Here is a 20,230-nt window from a genome sequence, read left to right as displayed (position 1 = left end):
AAAAATTCTTGCAGCACACCAGTTGAAAATTGCTGGCTTAGATGATCTGGAACCATTACCTCACTCAGTATATTCCCCTCTTTAGGACTGAAAATGATCACTGATGCCCAGAGGCCCTATCACCGCTGGCGCTGTACAGGATCACTGAAAAGATCTCAGGGAATGTTGACGAATATTTACATTGGATGAAAGGTGACTTTACAGGGCAATATTTAATTATTGGTCACTTTTATTTTCGTTTTTTCTCTACTAGACTCAGTACTGATAAACACTAGAGTTGATTCTGCATATAAAATAATCTCATTTACTAGAATGTCTGAGATGATTAGGACCATGCACTCTTGAGCCTGACTCTGGGTAGACTTAAGTAAGTTACTTAAGTAACTGGGCAAGTTACTGAACTGCTTTTGCCTCTGTCTTTTGTGTACAACAGAACCTACTTTGTAGGCATGTTGGGACATTCACATGAGTTACTTTTATGCTAAGTCCAGGCACTAAATACCTGGCCACAAAGAAAGCACTCTAAGGAGTTATAGCTGTTGTTGGCAATGATCTCTAGGCCAGTGATTCTCAACTGGGTGTGAATTTTGCCCACTGAGAGATATTTGGCAATGTCTAGAGACATTTCTGGTTATCACACTGGCATGTAGAGGGTAGAGGCCAGGGTTGCTGATGAACATCCAACAACGCACAGAATAACTCTTCACAACAAAGAACCATCCAACCCAAGAACCATCAACGGTGCCAAGGTTGAGAAATCCTGCTCTAGGCTCTTTTACTTTATAGATGAGGGCATGTACTTCAAAAAGATTAAGCCATTTTTCCAGTTAAAGCTGGGATGGAATGTTCATCTACTCTCAGTGGGAGATGAACATTCTCTTTTGTGGGAAAGACAAAATAAACCCTCCAAAAGCAAAATAATTATCAAAAGTCACTCCCAAATACAGGCGAGGTAAAAAATGTTGGCTCACTGGTCCTATAGTAGAACTCAGGGGTTAGCAAACTGTGACCTAAATCCAGCCTGCTGCTTGTTTTTGTAAATAAAGTTTTATCCGAACACAGCCCTGCTCATTTGTTTACATCTAGTCTATGGCTGCTTTTGCATTACAATAGCAACAAAACTGTATGACTACATGCAAAAGAGACTGCGTGACTGCAAAACCTAAAATATTTACCACCTGGCCCTTGACAAAAAAGTTTGCTGACCTCTGCTGTGTAAGAAACCATTTCAAATATTCCTCATGAGTTACTACATAGATGACTTAAAAAAAATAAATACAAATATTATCTGGTTTAATGCCAGGGTAAACAAAATGTTCAGCAACATATGCCTACCGCCCAGCCAGCACACCCATACTTACCTGTATTCTGTCTCCAAAAAATGGTTAGCTCGGTCCAAACACGTTATCAAATCTGTCATAAAGATAATTGTAATTAGAAGACTGAATGGAACTTAAGATACCCATGCTTGAAAGATTTCTTTTAAAACAAAAAAAGATAATTTTTAAAAAGCATTTATTCTTTATCTAATTTATTTATATTTTTATGTTTAAAAAATAAATAAAAACTGAGCACATCTGTAATAGTCTACAATAAAAATAAAGTAAAAAAAAATCTAAATTGCAATCCCTTCACTTTTTATATGGGGAAAGGTCTATAGTCGGGGGAAAAACACAAACAAAAACTGAACACAGTGTCCTCAGGATTTAGCAGTTCCTTCATTTCTCTTTCCTACCACCAATGATGGTCTGTCAGTGGTTGTCCAGTGAGTGACAACACAATCTATTTCCAACACAAAAACCAACACTGGTTAGTTACTATCCACTACGTGCCTACAAAGATCACGTGTATTCATTCCTTTGGCAGAAGGAAAACAATTTTAAAGCCCCGTGTGGTTCATAGAGAAGGTTCAGGAACATTGTAATTTAACAATTTAGTTGGAGGCACCTGAGTGACCCAAGAACCAGGTGTTTAATGAAAACACAAATAGCCTCTCAACTTTGATCAATCAGGACCAAGGACTTAACAAGAGGGTGCTCTTTGCGTATGGAACTAAACCAATACTCAACAACAGAGATGCTAAGATACTGTGGATTTTGATCCATTTTTATCAACCTACTATAGTTTCCAAAATATTCCACACTTGCAATAGTTCTTTCTTTCCTTCATCTTTTCAATAGTTCTTAGGGGGTAACATATGGTGAACACTGGCCATACTCAGTCCTGCCTGGATTGCTCAGATCTGATTGGCTGGGAGGGCAATGAATGGTGCACCCCCTTCCCAGAGTACTTCTGCCAGAAGGGACTGAAAGCACAACTTCTTGGCACCTCTGTGCCCTGGGCAGACATGGGGTGGGCTGCATGGTCATTACTCTGGAGTACCAGAGGCCTGGCCAGAGCCCATGCCTCCCTTCTCTCCTGCTCAAGTGTCAGCTGCATGGTTAGGGGACTTGGTGATAGTGACTACACCCTGCTCATACTCACATCCTCCGGCTGTGCTGGTGCACTGGTGTGTGTGTGTGTGTGTGTGTGTGTGTGTGTGTGTGTGTGTGCGTGTGTGTGTGTGTGTGTGTGTAAAGGGGTGTGGGTACTTGATAAAATGCTTGTCCTGAGCTAAGAAACAGGTCGGTGGAGGACTCCAGAGAATAGCCAGACCTCAGAAGGGTGACAGTGGCCCCAAAGATGCTCCACCCAAGGCTACTAGGAAAATGAGATCAACTCTCTTATCTCAGTTGATCAACTTAACATGTTCTATACAAGTGTTCAATTCAGACCCAACTATAGACAATGCATTCCTCTTTTGCCTCACATCTTTTTTTTAAAATCTTATTTTATTGATTTTTTACAGAGAGGAAGGGAGAGGGATAGAGAATTAGAAACAAAGATGAGAGAGAAACATCGATCAGCTGCCTCCTGCACACCCCCAACTGGGAATGCGCCCTCAACCAAGGCACAGGCTCTTGACTGGAATCGAACCTGGGACCCTTCAGTCCGCAGGCCAATGCTCTATCCACTGAGCCAAACCGGTTAGGGTTTGCCTCACATCTAAATGACATTGCATTCCTCTCTTGCCTCACATCTTAATTCTGTATCTGAAGTCACAATTCTGTCCAGAGATAGTGATAAGTAGCAAGAGGCGGGGGGATGAGGACAAATATGTGATACCTTAACCAATAAAGAAATAAAAAAAATAAAAATAAATTACAGCGGGAAGGCTGGGGAGTGTTAGGGAGCGGCGGGAAGAGATCAACTGAAGGACTTGTATGCATGCATATAAGCGCAACCAATGGACACAAGACACTGGGGGGTAGGTGGGATGAGGGCATGTGATAGGGGTAGGGGAGCCTGGGGGAAGGTCAGTGGGGAAAAAAAGGAGATATATGTACTACTATATGTAATACTTTAAACAATAAAAAAAAGAAAAAGAAAAAAAATAAAAGATGCAAAAAAAAAAAAAAAAGAAGAAGAAGAAGTAGCAAGAGGCATTCTTAGACAGATAAAGTATACAGATTGGTGTTGATGCTTCAGCTATACCTGGATGGTCGCTGCTGGCATAGGTCAGCAAAAAGCCCCGCCCAGAAGTGTGGGATCCACTCGCAAAGCGAACAGTTATTTCATTTGTGTTCAGCAAGAGTTCTTTGGGAGCATTCATACTTCCACAATATGGTCCTAAAAATAAAGCACATTTTTGGCACATTTCAAAATTTAGACCAGCACAAAGAATTGGCATATGGCATTTTTCTCCGTTAGTGGTCAAATTTACCAGACAACACAAATGTAAGATTGTAGTAATCACTCAACTGGAATTTTGTTTAATACTGAGTCTGATAGTGAACCTGATTATACTGACAAGCTAAGGGGGGAAATGGCTAACTCTGGATAAGTAATAGGCTAGAGCTAGTTAGCTGTGAACAACCCAAGAGATAGGGTTTTTGTAAAAAATAAGACTAACAAATAAAAGTCAAATACATGTAGTAGTATGTGATATTCTCCTAAACTTGCTTAAAGTACTATTTAAATGTTTGCGTCCCCTCAAAATTCATATATTGAAATCCTAATACCCCAATGTGATGGTATTAGGAGGCAGGGACTCTGGGAGGTGCTTAGGTCATGAGGGTGAAGCACCCATGAATGGGGTTAGTGCCTTTATAAAGGAGGCCTCAGAGAGCTTGCTTGCCCCTCTACCATGTGCAGACACAGAGAGAAGAAGGCTATGAACTTGGAAGTGGGGTCTTACTAGCCACTATAGTGAATCTGCCTGCACCGTGACTCCCAGCCTCCAGACTGTATGAAGTAAACGTCTGTTGTTTTTAAGCGATTCAGTCTGAGGTATCTTGTTAACCAACTAAGACAGGTAGTAAATGGGGGAAAAAAATGTTATCACAAAAATGATATTCTAGGGGCCTCTTAAATTTGCTCCAAGAAACTAACAAATTCCTTATTTTAAGGAGATTCCAGAATTAAGAGTCTGTCCAATGCATGGTAAACATCATATTCCCATGCAGTTTTTCCCATACACATTGATCTCTCTCTCACCATAGCTTCTGGTTAACCTGTATAATTTATTTTGATTTATAAAATAAAGTTCATAAAAAGCAGAATAGTTTTTAAAGCCTTTTGAAATTCCATAATATAAATTATACAACTAAGAATATTACACACTGTTTCTAGAATAAGTTTTTTGAAAAGCAATAGGAAGCTCAATGAACTTTCAAAGGACAAAATTAGATTTGGAGCTAAAAAGGAAATAAAATACCTTCCCAAGACTACTCAAGTTAAAGTTTAGTTGTCATCTTAAAAGTCATGTATGCAAGACACAATAATTTCCCCCGAAAATAGGAATTAACAAGCAGATCTAAAAAAATTATTTATTAATGAGAAAGAGGGAGAGAGGGAGAGAGAGACTGATTCTTGTATGTGCCCTGACAGGGGCTCAAACATACAACCTTGAGGATGAGCTTTTCTTACAAAAGCCTTTCTATGCCCAAATGATATGGTTACTGTTAGTGTTCTCCATCCTGACTTGTAAAAAGGGTCTACAACTGTACTTAAACATTCCCAAAGACAATATCATTGGAAATTCAAATGTGAGTTTGATAACTTCTAACTTTGACCAGGGTTCTATTCTCCATCGTGGGCTGTGTTCCTGGATTGGCGAACCCGCCTTGGCTCACAGTCAGACTGAAGCTCACCCGCCTTGGCTCACAGTCAGACTGAAGCTCACCCCTTCTCGACTGGGTCCTAAAACCTTTAGCAGACCTAAGCGTAGGACTCACAGTTCCGATTCCTATCTGCAGGTGCTGTGTGTTCCATAGACCCAGACTTGCCATCTAACTCCCCTCACCTCTATCCTTGTGTGCAAGGCAGTTTCCATCCTACTTTACAGTCCCAAATTCCCTCACTCTGGGGCATAGCAGAAAGGTACTTCATCAGGTAGGCTGAAAAAAATGAGGAAAAACGAATACTCTCCCTTTTGTGGAATGTAACCGTAGGCCTGGCTTGTGGGAAGAGCTATCGATGATTCAGAATGGAGTAGCCCTGTGGCATTTGGCACCTGACATGAGGCCCAGACAATGGGCTAATCCCTTGGACAAAAGGAATAAAGGGCCCGGAACCACAGGGGCTGACTTCTTTGAGCACAGTAGGCCAGTTCCTCTCAACACATCCCTTGTTTGGGGCCACTGTTCCATGAGCAGCTGAGAGGGGAAACCCTTTATCTTTCCATGTGTGAATAAAAGAAAACTGTCCAACAAGGAAGAATGAACCATCTGCTCAGAGCCAAGCCCAGAGCCCTCCGTTCTCTGGCAATCGGACAATCCGTGCAACCGTTTCTAGTAGTGCTCCATTCTCCATGGGTCGCCTGCCGAAGTCTCTGGACATTCCCAGGCAGCCACAGTTGGGTTAATAACTCTTCCAAGTCACTTCAGGAGGGTCTATGCTTTTGAGCTTGAAACCGATGGAGCTAAATTACTGTTTCATCTGTGAAAGGGACGTGTTTAAAAAAATGGATGCCTACTGTTAAAAAAAAAAAGAGAGAGAGAGAGAGAGACCCCCTCCCCCTGCATAACTACTCTCAGTGGTGAAAAACACAGAGACCAAATGAAAACCCAACTCCTGAGAGATCTGTCCTAAATCAGACAACAAAAAATCCTCCTGAAAACCTTCAACTTTATAAGCACCTTCTGGAGCACACATTTAATTTCTTATGACAGCAAAGAACATGCCAGTGGCCCCAAAGGGCATTCCCCGGGAGTGCCCTGGCAGAGCCAGCCACGGGCACGCCTTCAGCCAGGAAAGTGGCACCCGGCACGGGCCAGATCTGTTCTCAGAGGCGCGCTGCTGAAACCACCTCCAGAAACGCTGAAGTTGCAAAGGCCACATGCCACTGACTCCCGTCCCTTTTCCATTTGTTTTTTTTCAGTGCAGTCAAATGGCAAGGTTTGTCCTTGCTGGCCAATTGCAATAGTGTCATTGTACAAAATTACTGAATTTTCAGGGCCATTTTCTTTGAAAAGGAAGGAAATTAACATGAAAAAGGGATATTCCTGGACTGCGCCATTAACACCATAGTCACGTAAGAATGTAAGTGGTGTCCCTGGAGAGCGTGGGTCTCCGGTTCCCAGACAAAAATCAGTGACAGATGATAAATGAACCAGGCGGATTCCTAGACAAAGGTGTGGCTTTCCTAGGGGCCAAGGCATGTCAAGAAGTGCCCTAACACTGGCGCTCACAACCCACCTAGGCCATTACTTCTCTCCCAACAAAAGAGGGTAATTACTGAAACGAAATCACAGTGCGGTCTCCAGGGAAGTGTTTGGGGAAAAGGAGGAGGAGGAAGTCCAAGCCTTTTCTCCTTGAGGCTTATGATTATGTTCATAAGATATCTAGTGTGGAACATTCTGGCTGATAGCAAGTTTTCTATAAGTTTAAAAATTCTTCTGAATTCTATCTTGGCACAAAAGGCAAAACCAAATCAAACAAACAAAACAGTCCTTCTCAAGAATATCCACCAAAGTAGCCCCAATCCTAGAGGGGAATGTGATTCCAGGGTGTTTGAGGCTCAAAACAACTTTCCATACAAACTGGAAATTTCTTCAAGGACTTTTGTTGTCTCTTTAAAAGTCATAAGAGCAGAGACCGGTTTGGCTCAGTGGATAGAGCATCAGCCTGCGGACTCAAGGGTCCCAGGTTCGATTCTGGTCAGGGGCATGTACCTTGGTTGTGGGCACATCCCCAGTGGGGGGTGTGCAGGAGGCAGCTGGTCGATGTTTCTCTCTCATCGATGTTTCTAGCTCTCTATCCCTCTCTCTTCCTCTCTGTAAAAAAATCAATAAAATATATATTTTTTAAAAAAGTCATAAGAATTTTCTGTTCTCCATGATATGACCGGTAGAGACATAACCCATTTGTTAAATAGAAGCTGCCAATCTTGTGTTTTTCTTTATTTGGAATTTTCAAAAAATCAACAGAGAACACATAATGTTTGGATCTTATTATGGTATGCCAGCTATGTATTATTCTAAAATACTATCACAGAAATCTTGTTGCAATTGTGAGGCAAAACACCAAGTATTATTTCCTACTTTCCCATATCTCTTGTTCCTAGTGTAATATGAACATGAACAGTTGACTTCACATGGTTTTACTTCTTGAGTCTCTGACAATGGTTAAAAGAATATTGGGGGTGGAGGTGGAAGTACAGGAAATGTAAAAGAACAATTCTGGAATTTCCTGGTTTTCCTATAGTGCAAGTCATTTGTCAGAACACAACTAATTTAACTGACTATAATTAGGTTCACTGGCCATGGTGCCTCCTTAAGCATTTTGACTAAGTATTTTGAAACCATAAACTTATACTGATACTCTGTATGGGAGTGATTTTTCAGAAATCCATTCTACGTCCAGTATATCCCCATGGGGAAGGCTCTCAGCAGTGTCTATTTCTTCCAGCAAATGATAACCAAGAATCACAGCTCAGATCTTATGCACACGCCCCTGATCAGATTGATGGTTGTTGCCACACCAAATTGGGAAGGTTTAAGAGAAGGGTCTCTGAAGTCAGATGCCCAAACTTGAATCCCAGCTCTAGTTAAGGGGTCATAAGCATGTCACTTGACCTTTTGAAGCTGCAATTTCCTTATGTGTGGATGTTACAAACAGGTCCTCTCTCCCAGAGGGCTATTGTGAAGGTTAAATTAGTTAGTAACTCTAAGGACTAAACCCAGCATATAGTATATAGTTGAATGCTTAGTCGCAGGCACCTTCTACATTATTTATAGTCTTTTCTCTATTATAGAGTCCTAAAATTTTATGTAAATCAAGTCCTTCTTTCAATGCAGTCAGGATGTTTATAGATAGAGGAATCTTCCTGTGAATCTTCTTGCAGTGTGAACAAATCCACATTTTTACATATGTCTGCCAAAACTGAGCTACATGCAATGTGAATTATTAAAAGTAGACTGAGCATTTTTAATTACAAGACTACTCTATACAATAGGGGATACTACAAAGATAAATAAAATGCAATTCCTTGCTCAAGGAACCCCTTATCTGGTAGAGAAGCTAATATAATGATCGCAACCTGAGATTGGTGCTCTACTGAAGGCTTAGAAAAACAACACGAGCCCTAACTGGTTTGGCTCAGTGGGTAGAGTCTCGGCCTGCAGACTGAAGGGTACGGGTTTGATTCCGGTCAAGGGCAGGTACCTTGGTTGCAGGCTCCTCCCCGGCTAGGGCCCCGGTTGGGGTTCGTGCAGGAGGCAACCAATTGATGTCTCTCTCTCACATCAATGTTTCTTTCTGTCTTTCCCTCTCTCTTCCACTCTCCCTAAAAAATCAATGAAAAAATATCCTCAGGTGAGGATTAACACAAACAACAACAACAACAACAAAACAACAACAAGAGCCCCAGAGCCAATGACTAGAGTTGATGGACCTCAAAGAAGGTTCTAGCGTGGACAGAACTGGATTTGGTTTGCCTTTACCGTGTGTGTGTTAGAAGGGGTAGAAGACCAGGGGAGGAAGAAAGAGAAGGACACATAGAGATATAACATCCACAAATGTCCCAGGGCAGGAAACTGTGTGATGTGGTTAGGAAAAGGCACCAAGATGAGGAGACTCAGAGATGAGGTGGAGATGTGTGTGGGGAAGAGAATGAGCTAAACTGAAGGGCAGGCTACCAAGTTCCTGCAGACAATGGGGCACAATTAATAATTTTTAAATTAAGGAAAGAAATTACTGTGTTACAATATTTAACAAGATGACCTCAGATGGCCTGGAGGGAATGGACACTGGCAGAAGAAGAGAGAGGGAAATCAGAAACAGATGCAAAGACATGGACTGGCAATGGCAGCAAAAATAAATAAAAAAAGCCAAGCTGAACATACTAGAGGATATGCATTCTCTGCCCATCTCCTGAGGCTGAATGAAGAAAATCTGTACCTGGAGCTAGTTCTGACTTATGGAACCCCTACCACACGCTTGGAATGATCTAGGCCAGTGGTCGGCAAACTCATTAGTCAACAGAGCCAAATATCAACAGTACAACGATTGAAATTTCTTTTGAGAGCCAAATTTTTTTAAACTTAAACTTCTTCTAGCGCCACTTCTTCAAAATAGACTCGCCCAGGCCGTGGTATTTTGTGGAAGAGCCACACTCAAGGGGCCAAAGAACCGCATGTGGCTCGCGAGCCGCAGTTTGCCGACCACGGATCTAGGCAAATGTGGGCCATCTGGGATGCACCAGGAGGGGTAGGGTAGGGAAGTTGCTGCGGCTCAGCCTCAGCTTGGTGGAAGGAGACTGCCCAGAGTATTGAGAGGGGACCAATGTGTTCTCTGGTCTTAGACATCCAAGTTTACAAAGAGTAAACTGTGTGCAAGACAACTGAGGAGGCGGGAGGAAGAGGAGAAGGAGCAGAGGAAGAGGAGAAGGAGCAGAGGAGGGAGAGGAGTGATGATGATGATGGCTAACATACTTCATGCTTATTATGTGCCTGGCAAGCATCATTCCTTTAGGCGCACACTCTCTCTCTCTCTCTCTTCTCAAGCATCATTCCTTTAAGCGCGCTCTCACTCTCTCTTTTCTTTCCCCTTCCCCTTCCCCTTCCTCTCCTCCTCCTCCTCCTCCTCCTCCTCCTCCTCCTCCTCCTCCTCCACCTCCTCCTCCTCTTTCTTCTTTTTCTTCTTTCTCTCTCTCTCTCTGCCTCAATCACCCATATGTGGTATATACTAGGATTTCACCCATTTTATTTTTATTTATTTTATTTTACTTTATTCTTTCCATCACTATTTATCCCCTCTGTGCCCTCTTCCACCTCTCCTCTTCCCCCCCATTCTAAAGATGAGGAAATGGAGATAAAGATGTAAGTGATTTGCTCAAAGTCAAGCAATTAAAAAAGAAGTGATAAGGCCATAATTTGAAGCCAGGCTATCTAATTCCAGAGTCTATACTCTTCAGCACAAGGAAAAAAAATCTAGACAGAAACAAAACTGTTAATCTCAATGCATCTTGAAGTCCAGACTGGCTGTACTGGTCCACAGGGACCTGGGTGGGGGAGATTCCGTGAGAACAAGGTCTTTCAAGATCCTGAGGAGCCAAGCACCTGGTTCCCACCAAGACTCCCCAGTAGGTTTTTAGGGATCCAGGAACAACACTAAACTCCACCCACCAGGGGAAAACTGGGACCCCGCCAATTTTCTTGAAATATCAGGAAAACAGAAATGACCATTCCTCTGGGGTCCCAGGTAGCAGTGATGACAAAAACAAAACAAAACAAAACAACAACAACAAAAAACCCCACACACCCCTGAATTCAAAGCTCTACATCCGTTGTGGTCAGCAAGACTGGAAATGGAACCTTACCAGAGGGCTAGGAAGGGTGGCAGAGTCAGTAAAGATTTTTAACGTTGAGAATCATGATCTTCAATATGAATTCACAGCCTTTCCTCTTCAGTGTTGTAAGTAAAACAATGTTAAATACTTTTTCTCATATTTTAAATGTAGGTACATTGGTATGACACAATGCCTGAGTCAGGACTTATGTTCCCTCCAAGTGAAAGATATTTTAATGTTTTATTTAACTAACCCGAGTCTCGGTACCAAAGCAGCAACCTGAACTGCACTATACAACAATTTTACATTTAAAGAGATGCTATTTAAATAGACCCCTTGTTTGAATCCTCAGACTCCAGGTTTAAAAGGGAATTTGTTCAATCCTAGAATAGCTTTGGCTACCTTAGTCAAGTGTCTGTGTTCAAATATAGGGAATTTGTTCAATCCTAGAATAGGATTTGGCTACCTTAATCAAGTGTCTGTGGTCTTATGTGTCCAAATATAACATGAGCTTCTTTTCCAAAACTGTCCTCTAAAAACAAGGCGTCACCTTATAGTTGAGTCCTTCAAAGCCTCCTAGTACACTGACCTCTCTGAACAACAGAGAACTGTTTGGGAAAGATGCTGGAAATAACCTCGAGGAGTACAAAAGAGTCCACCTGACAAAGGCAGCGGAGAGGGAAACAAAGACACATATTGCGGACTTAGTTCTTATTCCTGGTGGGAATAGCTGACCTCACAATTTCTAGTGTTGGAAATCAATGTAAACAAGACTTTTAAAGATCACTTTAAAAAGTAATAGCGTCGCGTTGGCCAAAAATGCACAATCTGAATGTAATCACGAGGGCACATCAAACCAACCCAAATCAACGGACATTTCTATGAAATAACTGGCTAGAACTCTTTAAAACTGCACAAGAGACAAAGAAAGACGAAGGAACTGTCTCTGATTAAAGGAGACTGAGGAGACCTGACAAGTAAATGCTTCGTGATCCTGAACTGGATCCCACATAAGCAAATCAACATTAGTCTTCTTTTGAAGGGAGTCTCAATTACTTCAATTACTTCAGTCTCAAACAAAACCCCAGAAATCCCTCAGTTATAGTGAAAACAATCTCTACTAAGCAAAGTATGATACTCCTTAATGATTTTTTTGGGCCAGAATATTAGCACACATGATCTTGAAAGATAGTGTATGCTTTATATTCAAAATTTTTAATAAGTTTACAAGTGAATTTTGTTTGAAAAAGTATCTTTAAAAACATATTTTGTTATTAAAAAACATTTTTCTAGTGAAGGTCGATACACTTGACTTTATCAACCTTGCTGTTTCCAGGGTATTTGAAAGGGAGAGTCAGTGTCTTAACTTAGCCATCGATAGATAAGTACATTCTTCTAACTGATGCTCGAATCTGAAATATCAGCCATAATGATAATACACGACAAAAAGAATAAAAATAACCCCTTCTTGCATGTGTCAGGCCTTTTCACATCAATGAGATCAAGCGTATCTTTTGCTTGATCACTGTCAAAGCTGGTGTGGACACACCGCTTAGAATGCATTTTGCTACCACAGGAGTGTGGATGATAAAAAGCACGCAAAGTATGTGAACCAAACATTTCAGACAATTGGCCTGGGGGTGAGCCATTAAAAAAGAACTGCATAATGATTAAAACTGCAAAACTTCAGCATGTTCACAACGATTAACGCAATCACATTCCAAGGAGATCCACTCTTGGCAGAGCTTACAGACACTAATGCCAGGAAACATTACTCTTTTTCAAAACATTATCTGCATATTCAAAAGTTGGAGAGTGTTGAATCTTAAAATCTCTTGGCCCTGGGTTTTAGCAATAAATTAGTGGGGGGAAAAATGAACGGGATAAACTAAAATTATTCAGCTGTTTTAGCCACACATGTAATCACAATAGCCATCAAATTCCAGAATTTCAGAAGGTATTCAGAATATAAGGTCCCCCCTGCAGCACCTCAGCGGGCACCCCCTCTACCAGACCCAGGAAATAGTACTCTGGGTCCCTGGGACACTGAGCTAACACTAGGGAGCTCCCTCTGGAGTCATGCCAGCGCCCGTGGCCACGATAACTGCAGAGGGGCCTCCCACCCTCCCACAGAGCTGGGCAACAGCCCCAGGAATGCCCACTCCCTGAGCTCGGATGCAGGACCACAAAGCACTATGCCTCCTCCTCCTCCTTCGTGGTGGATGCCTACACTCCTCAGGAAAGTTCAAACTGACCAGGGAATTACTTTTTTTAATGGATTTTTATTGATTTTTTAGAGAGAGGGGAAAGGAGAGAAACATGGATGACAGAGAAACATCAATCAGCTGCCTCCTGCACGCCCCCTACTAGGGATAAAGCTCACAACTCAGGCATGACCTCTGACCGGGAATCAAACCGGCGTTCTCTTGGTGCATGGGTCAACATTCAACCACTGAGCACACCAGGGCACGACCAGGAACTATTTTAACTCTGTTCAAATTTATGTCTAGTTATGGTTTTGGTCCAAGGAAATCTATTTGTTGTTTATTAAGAAATATGTTTATTAAAGAAAGAACTGAAAGTAAAGAGAGGACATAAGACTCATAGTCAAACCTTATAAAGTCCTTGTTACGTTCTGACTTATTTTACTCAAAGGGTTTTTTATCATCATAACATTATTGTATATTCATATTTTATCTAACACTATGTATAGCATAAACAACTTTCTAGATTAACAGTCTTTTAAACAAATAGCTGTTTATATTCCTAATAACTGTAACTTGTTTTACTTAACTGGTTCCTTGTCATTGAACTTATTGATTTACTTTTAAAATCATTTATTCTCTGAGTATCTACTACATTCAAGCCACTGGATTAAATATTATAAGTACTACACATACATAAATAAATGACTCCTTCCAGAATGCTCTTCAAAACCACAAAAGATGCAAACATATACATGCAACATATATGATATATGCATGTGTGTACTTGCTACGTTTCCTTAAACTACTTAATTCTTTTAAAATATGCTTATATGATTGAAATATTCTAATTTCCTGTTCATGTATTCCTCTTATTGCTCATTTCTGCTCTCCTTGTCTGCTGGATTTGCCCTAGCATGACTAATCAGAAAATCTTTAAAGTACCCACAAAAGAAATTCTCAGCATCATTAAATATTTTATCTTAAAAACATGTTCCAAGTATTAACGACACCTGTGCTTGAAACAAAATTGCTATATATGTAAGTGTTCTGGTCACCTGGAAAAGGTAATAATTTGTTGGAGTTTTCTTTAGGTGGTGGAACCAAGAGAAAGGAGGGGACATCTGGAGCCACAGGGACAGATATAAACCTTTCTTTCTGCCCTATCTAGCTGTGCGATCCTTGGCGTTTTCCTTAAATGTCACTGTGATGCAGTTTCATACAAAGGAGTTAATATTTACCTTACAGGGAGGATGTAAGGGTGCAGGAAAAATCTATGGAAGGTCCCAGCATGTACCTGGATACAAAAGACGCTGACTATGTTTATGTCTACAATAAGCATATCTTTTGCCTTTATGAGACAAACAGAAGTGTATACACAAACATTTTAAAGAGAAAAATTCAGTTACTGGGCTTTACTGCTACGAGTGAATTTTAATTTATTACTCATTTCCTAGTGACAGGTCGAAGTCTTCACAATTTAAGAACCTAGCCATGTGGAGAACAGTACCCTGAGGCCGGCCATGACCGCCTTGTCACCTAGCTCCTAAGGTGTAGCTAATCCCATGCTTTTCCTCCTTCCTGTGTATTTGTGAGTTCATATCCAAGGGGATGGGGCAAATTCCCAGTGCGGGAAAGTCACATCCATTCTGCCATCCTGCTTTGGGAGGATTTGCTCCCCTTTCTAATTCTTCTCCCCTGGGCCTCTGATTTGAAAGGTGAGCAAACGAGTCCTCTGCTGCTCTGTCAGCAGGTGGAAGTCACTGCTTGTTTTTTGGACAAGTAGATGCTCCCCCAGACACACCGGGGTGAAAGAGCAGCTTCAGGCCCGGGAATACTTCGCCTCACATTTTACCCTGGAGGTCTGGCACGCAGTCTTCTCTGAATCTGTATGAATCCCTGGCTAATGAGAGTCCCTGACAATGGCCTCTATAAGTTAATTCAGGTTCGATCACCCAACGTAACGGAACAGTAAGCTTCCCAGGGACCTTTTGCGTCCCTGGAGTTCTCATTTTCCCGTTGGAGTCAGACTGGAGTTTAAAAAGTGCAAATAATTATATGAAGTCAACCATCTTTGGTCTGTCAAAGTGATTCAACCATCATTAAAACAGACATAAGAGTGTCAGGGCTAAAAAATCTTAGCTGTTTTTCCCCTGATGGGGCCTGGGTAAGGTTAGACCTCTGAATAGTCTCAGGCACGGTCCGTGCCTCTACCTGGGCCGAGGCACCAGCGGTGAGGAAACAAGTCTAGCCTAAATGTAACCACAGCCTGGAAGGCTTTGTGTTGGAGAAACTGCCTATGGAAGGAGCAGGCGGACAAGATGTTACCTGAAACCTATCTCTTTTGTGGAGTTGTGTGCACAGAGAATTTCAGAAAATCTCTACTCTCAAAATAACCTGTGGATAAGATTTTGTCTAAACTCAAGCTATTTCCTTGGCTTTGGGACTGCAAGGCTGTCGTTATGGTGATGTCAGATGCCACTGCGCTAACAGCAGCACGCCCAGAGCACAGAAAGCTTAATTTCCAAAGGTTATTTTGGAAACTGTCCTTTGCCCTTGCTGCTCCCGTACCCAGAAACTCTGACCTCAGATATACGTGCACGATGCATTCCCTTCTTCATCGGGGTCTCTGCCCAGATGTCCCGTAGTGAGGAAGCCTTCTGATCTTCTGACCATCCCATTTGAAGTAGCACAAACAACTCAAAAACAGGCTCCATCTTACCTTAGAATGTCTTCTTTTTCTTATTCTCGTTTTTCTTTCTCACAATCACTCACATGATAGATGTATTTGTTTGTTTTCCTTCCTCCCCTCCCCTCCCCACCAAGGCGAGCTCCATGAAGGAGGAACTCTGTTTTTGTCACTGCTATATCCCAACCAGTTTCTCACGGAGTTCCTGAACCCAGGATCACTATTCAATAAATATTTGTCACAGGAATGAATGAACCGTCGATGTTTTAGCCAAGAGCCATACATCTCCAATTCTCTTCCCAGCAAGATACAAACTCAAACAAAGCTCCTGAGACATGCACACCAGGCTAACGGTAACATCTCCTTAGATGTCTTTGTTGCAGCTTATGAAGCAAATGTACCATGTGAGCTACCCCAAGAGTTTACAAAACTCAAGTTTCTCTTCTAATGTTCCCAGGCTCTTTTAACTAAGAAACAGACAACCTCCTTCCCCCAAATTGCAAATGTTTTCATGCACATAGAAACCTCGGTCTCTTTCCTTACCGTACTCATAGGAATTGTTGGTGAAGAGGAGGTAGTCAGAAGCACAGGTCTGGGACTCAATATCCAAATCTCCTAACCTCAGAATCAACTTTTTCCCCTTCGGTACTGTGATTGTCTTCTCACAAGTCGTGTGATTGGGGTAAGTCCGTGGATAATCCTTAGATGTCATGGTGCCACTGTCCAGATAGGACACTACATGCCCACAGCCATCACCTATTAAAGAAAAAGGATTTAAGAAGTAAAATTAATTGTTCCTGAGAATTGAGAATCCAGTACAATTCCCTAGTCATGTATTTTCTTCCTTCTTTGAAAAAAAATATTAAAAATAAGATTAAATTATTACGCAGTATGTATTGTTTCACATTAGTACATCTCTTGTTTCCCAGTTTAATCTTTTGAACAGTTCATCAAAATGTTTCGTATTAGAATGGAAAGCCATTATTAGCAAACACATCATTTTATCATATTACTTTTTCTAATCATCTATCTATCTGAACTTGTACAGTGGGCCCTGGACATTCACAGATTTTCTGGTTTTGTCTATTAGCAAGCCAATGTCATGTAAAAATCTGCAATGGAGAAAAAATTATTACTTACTTCAGAGAGTTACCGTGAGGATTAAGTGAGATAACGTATGTAAAATCTGTCATTGGCAGAATCTGAGACTTAGGCTGAGAGGACTTGAACAGCCTGTCATTTAGCTGGGAACTAGCAATCATTCAACATTCATATCTCACTAATGACAGTCATAGGTTGATGGTTCCTGATAGACTCAGGGTGCATCATCAGAGAAAGCCAAGCATCTCCGACATTGAGTGCTGGCCACACGCCAGACCTGTGGGAGCCACACAAGGCAGCAGGGGCTGCTTCAGGACCTGAGAGTGAAATGGGAGACAGTCACGTGTCCAAATAACTGTCACACTAGGTGCTTTGTGCCATATCAGGGGCTTAAACAACGTGCTGAGGCAGACAAGAAAGAATCTCTTTTAGTGGAATATCACTAGTTCAGTAAAATAACAAATTTTCTTAAGCCTTCTCTGAACAAGAAAGGTCATCAATTGACCAACAAGTTGCCCTAGTAGATTAAAGTGACCAAGTTAATCATTCCAGTATCTAATGGTGTGCACAAGTGGGTGCTGCAAGGCCAATGAGCATGCACTGCATTCAAACTGCAAAATGCCTGTGGTTAGTACAGCTTCACATAAAAACAACAACAACAAGAATTCCTACCCTGAGGGAGGGAGAGGGAGCAGAAATCATCTGGAGAAGGAACTCTGTCAGGCAGGAAAACAAGGGCTCTCCACAGAAGCCCCAACTAGGGTACAACGGGAGCTAAAGACCAGGCAGCCTTCTTCCTTCGGCTGCCTCTTCCCTAAGCTAGAGGAGGACTCACCTGTGGGCATCCTTTATTCCACTTCCTTCTTGCAGCTCAAACAATAATGGAGGCCCAGGCCAAAAGAAATATCTGGGGGTAGGGCAGGGAACCCCACTTCAGCAGACCAGGTGTAGGGAAAGGATCCACCCATTCTCCAGAAATGCCCACAAGGTTCTGAACAGCCCTGGCCAGGAGGTTGGATTGAGGGAGAGCTGACCTTAAGCAGATGGGGTTAGAGAATACCAGGAAAATGTGGATGGATAACTACGATAAAACTACTCTGCAACCCGGAGATCTAGGCAAAAGTGGTGGGGTTTTTACTGTAGGCAACAGGGATCCAAAAAAACTTTTGGAGAAGAGACTTAATGAAGTATCTGAAAGAGGTATTTGAGAAAGTGGGTCAACCTGGTTGGGAAGTGATAGGAACTAGAACACAGGGAGAATCTGGGTCAGAGGAGCAGTAGTAGGGCTAGAAACGAGCTAGCTAAAAGGGGAAGGAAGAGAAAGAAAACCCGGAGAATTCATCATAAAAAAATACGAACAGACTTAAGTTTGTAGTGGAAAAGACAAGAGGAGAAATACTCTTTACTCTCAGGTCCATGCTGATAATTAAATGAAAATCATAATAGAGTGAAGCATATGGTGGGGAAGCACATAATGCACAGGGTTTTAATTTAAAAAGTGAATTATTTCCTGCTTTTAAAGGCTTTAATTTTAAAAATAGTCCCATTTACAGTTTCTTTTGAAAACTGGAAGACATGGTAACCAAACCAACAGGCATTCTCAAAGAGCTAGCAAAAAAGAGACAAACGCCCAGCCTTGGGGTGTGTGGCTCAGTTGGTTGGGCATCATCCTGGTTCAATTTCTGGTCTAGGGCACATGCCTGGGATGCACAGGCTCCATCCCCGGAGGTGAGGCGTTCGGGAGGCAGCCAACTGATGTTGTGCTCTGGCATTGATGTTTCTCTTTCCCTCTCCCTTCCCCTCTCTCTCATAAATAAAATAAAACAAAAGAGACAAACACCCTAGCTCCCCACCAGGTCCTGGCCACTCGTTTTTGACCTGTCCCACCATTGGAGGCATTAATTTTGAGCACTCGAATAGAGCAGCACTAGGGTAACTAGAGTACAAACAAATGATTGTGCATTTAATATGCACTAACCCTTTCTAAGTCACCAAGATGCCCGCTGGTAAACATTAAATGCCTCTTTTCTTAGTACAATGCAATTCTGCTTTAATAAGAGAAGAGCAAGTGGAAACATTTCCTAGATAACACAACGGAATTATATGTGAATCAACCTACACATGATTATTGTATTCTAAATTTTAAGTGACATGTTATGACAAAGAAAAATCGCATGGTGTCACTTCTATTCATTTTATTAGGTGCAATAATGGTATCAAAGTTAACTAAGAAACCGGTGTTTTTAGGGATGCCTACTGAGATATGTAGGGCTGAAAGGACACAATGACATAAGGTCTGTCAGGGTTTGTCTTCAAAAATGTACTTCAGCAAAACCAGGAGGAAAGGATGGGGAAATGCTGATGGTTGCTGTAGCGGGATGGTGAAGGTTCACGAGCTTTGTTCTGTTGTGTTTTGAATTAAAATGAAAACAAATACAGGTCCATCTTTAAGGGAAGAGATACGATCTTGCTTTTCTGATGAGCCTCCACCTGGTGTTGGGAGGGCTGGTGGGCAGTGAGCCCCCGTGAGGCGGGGCTGGAGGTGACAGCCACGGTCCAGTGCCGCCCACCTAACATCAAAGGGGGGAAGTGGAAGCAGGGAAGGAAGAAGCTGCCCCACAGGGAATCTGCCTGCTCTTCAAAAGTGCCTGCCACACAATGTTTACCTTTTTCTTCCCGGTAATTCAATTGCCAAAACATATGATGACTAAACCATGTGTCATTTCCTCCTCTCCTTAAACTGAAAGCTCCCCGCTGGGTAGGGTTTGAAGAGTCGTCCCTCCCATGGTGGGCTTCAGTCCTGGGCTTTGCTCAGAGCCAGAGCTGGCTGGTGAGACTGACCAACCACCTCCCCCAAACAACTTACAAATATAAAACTACATGGGTGATGTTGAGATTTTTAGGGGGGGTGGGGGGGGGTGAACCAGCAAGTACTTACTCATATAACTTCCCAAGTGACCTCTGTACAAAATTTAAGTATTTTTTAAAAATATATTTGTATTGCCGAAACCGGTTTGGCTCAGTGGATAGAGCGTCAGCCTGCGGACTGGAGGGTACCGGGTTCGATTCCGGTCAAGGGCATGTGCCTTGGTTGCGGGCACATCCCCAGTGGGGGGTGTGTAGGAGGCAGCTGATCGATGTTTCTCTCTCATCGATGTTTCTAACGCTCTATCTCTCTTCCTTCCTCTCTGTAAAAAAATCAATAAAAATATATTTTAAAATATATATATATTTGTATTGATTTCAGAGAGGAAGGGAGAGGGAGAAATAGAAACATCAATGATGAGAGAGAATCATTGATTAGTTGCCTCCTGCATGCCCCCTAAAAGGGATGAAGCCCACAACCGGGGCATGTGCCCTTGACCGGAATCAAACTCGGGACCCTTCAGTCCGCAGGCCGATGCT

General features: G+C 42.1%; 1 protein-coding gene across 2 annotated transcripts in view; it reads right to left on the bottom strand.

The window, feature by feature from the left end:
• The window catches only part of DCBLD1 (discoidin, CUB and LCCL domain containing 1), a 57,176-nt gene that overhangs the window by 21,074 nt on the left and 15,872 nt on the right, over positions 1–20,230 (bottom strand). For both annotated transcript variants that reach the window (XR_013813960.1, XM_079780237.1), the window contains exons 2-4: positions 16,268–16,480; positions 3,535–3,669; positions 1,362–1,413 (exon numbers count right to left, since the gene is read on the bottom strand). Coding sequence is in view for 1 of the 2 variants with exons in the window: in XM_079780237.1 (XP_079636363.1) it covers positions 1,362–1,413; positions 3,535–3,669; positions 16,268–16,480 (400 nt within the window). In the remaining variant the exon portion in view is untranslated. The remainder of the gene's footprint in view (positions 1–1,361; positions 1,414–3,534; positions 3,670–16,267; positions 16,481–20,230) is intronic.

The sequence above is a fragment of the Cnephaeus nilssonii genome, assembly GCF_951640355.1.
Source record: "Cnephaeus nilssonii genome assembly, chromosome: 9".
NCBI classification, from domain to species: Eukaryota; Metazoa; Chordata; class Mammalia; order Chiroptera; family Vespertilionidae; genus Cnephaeus; species Cnephaeus nilssonii.
The sequence above is the reverse complement of the archived record's forward strand: the minus strand, read 5'-3'. Positions and strand labels throughout refer to the sequence as shown.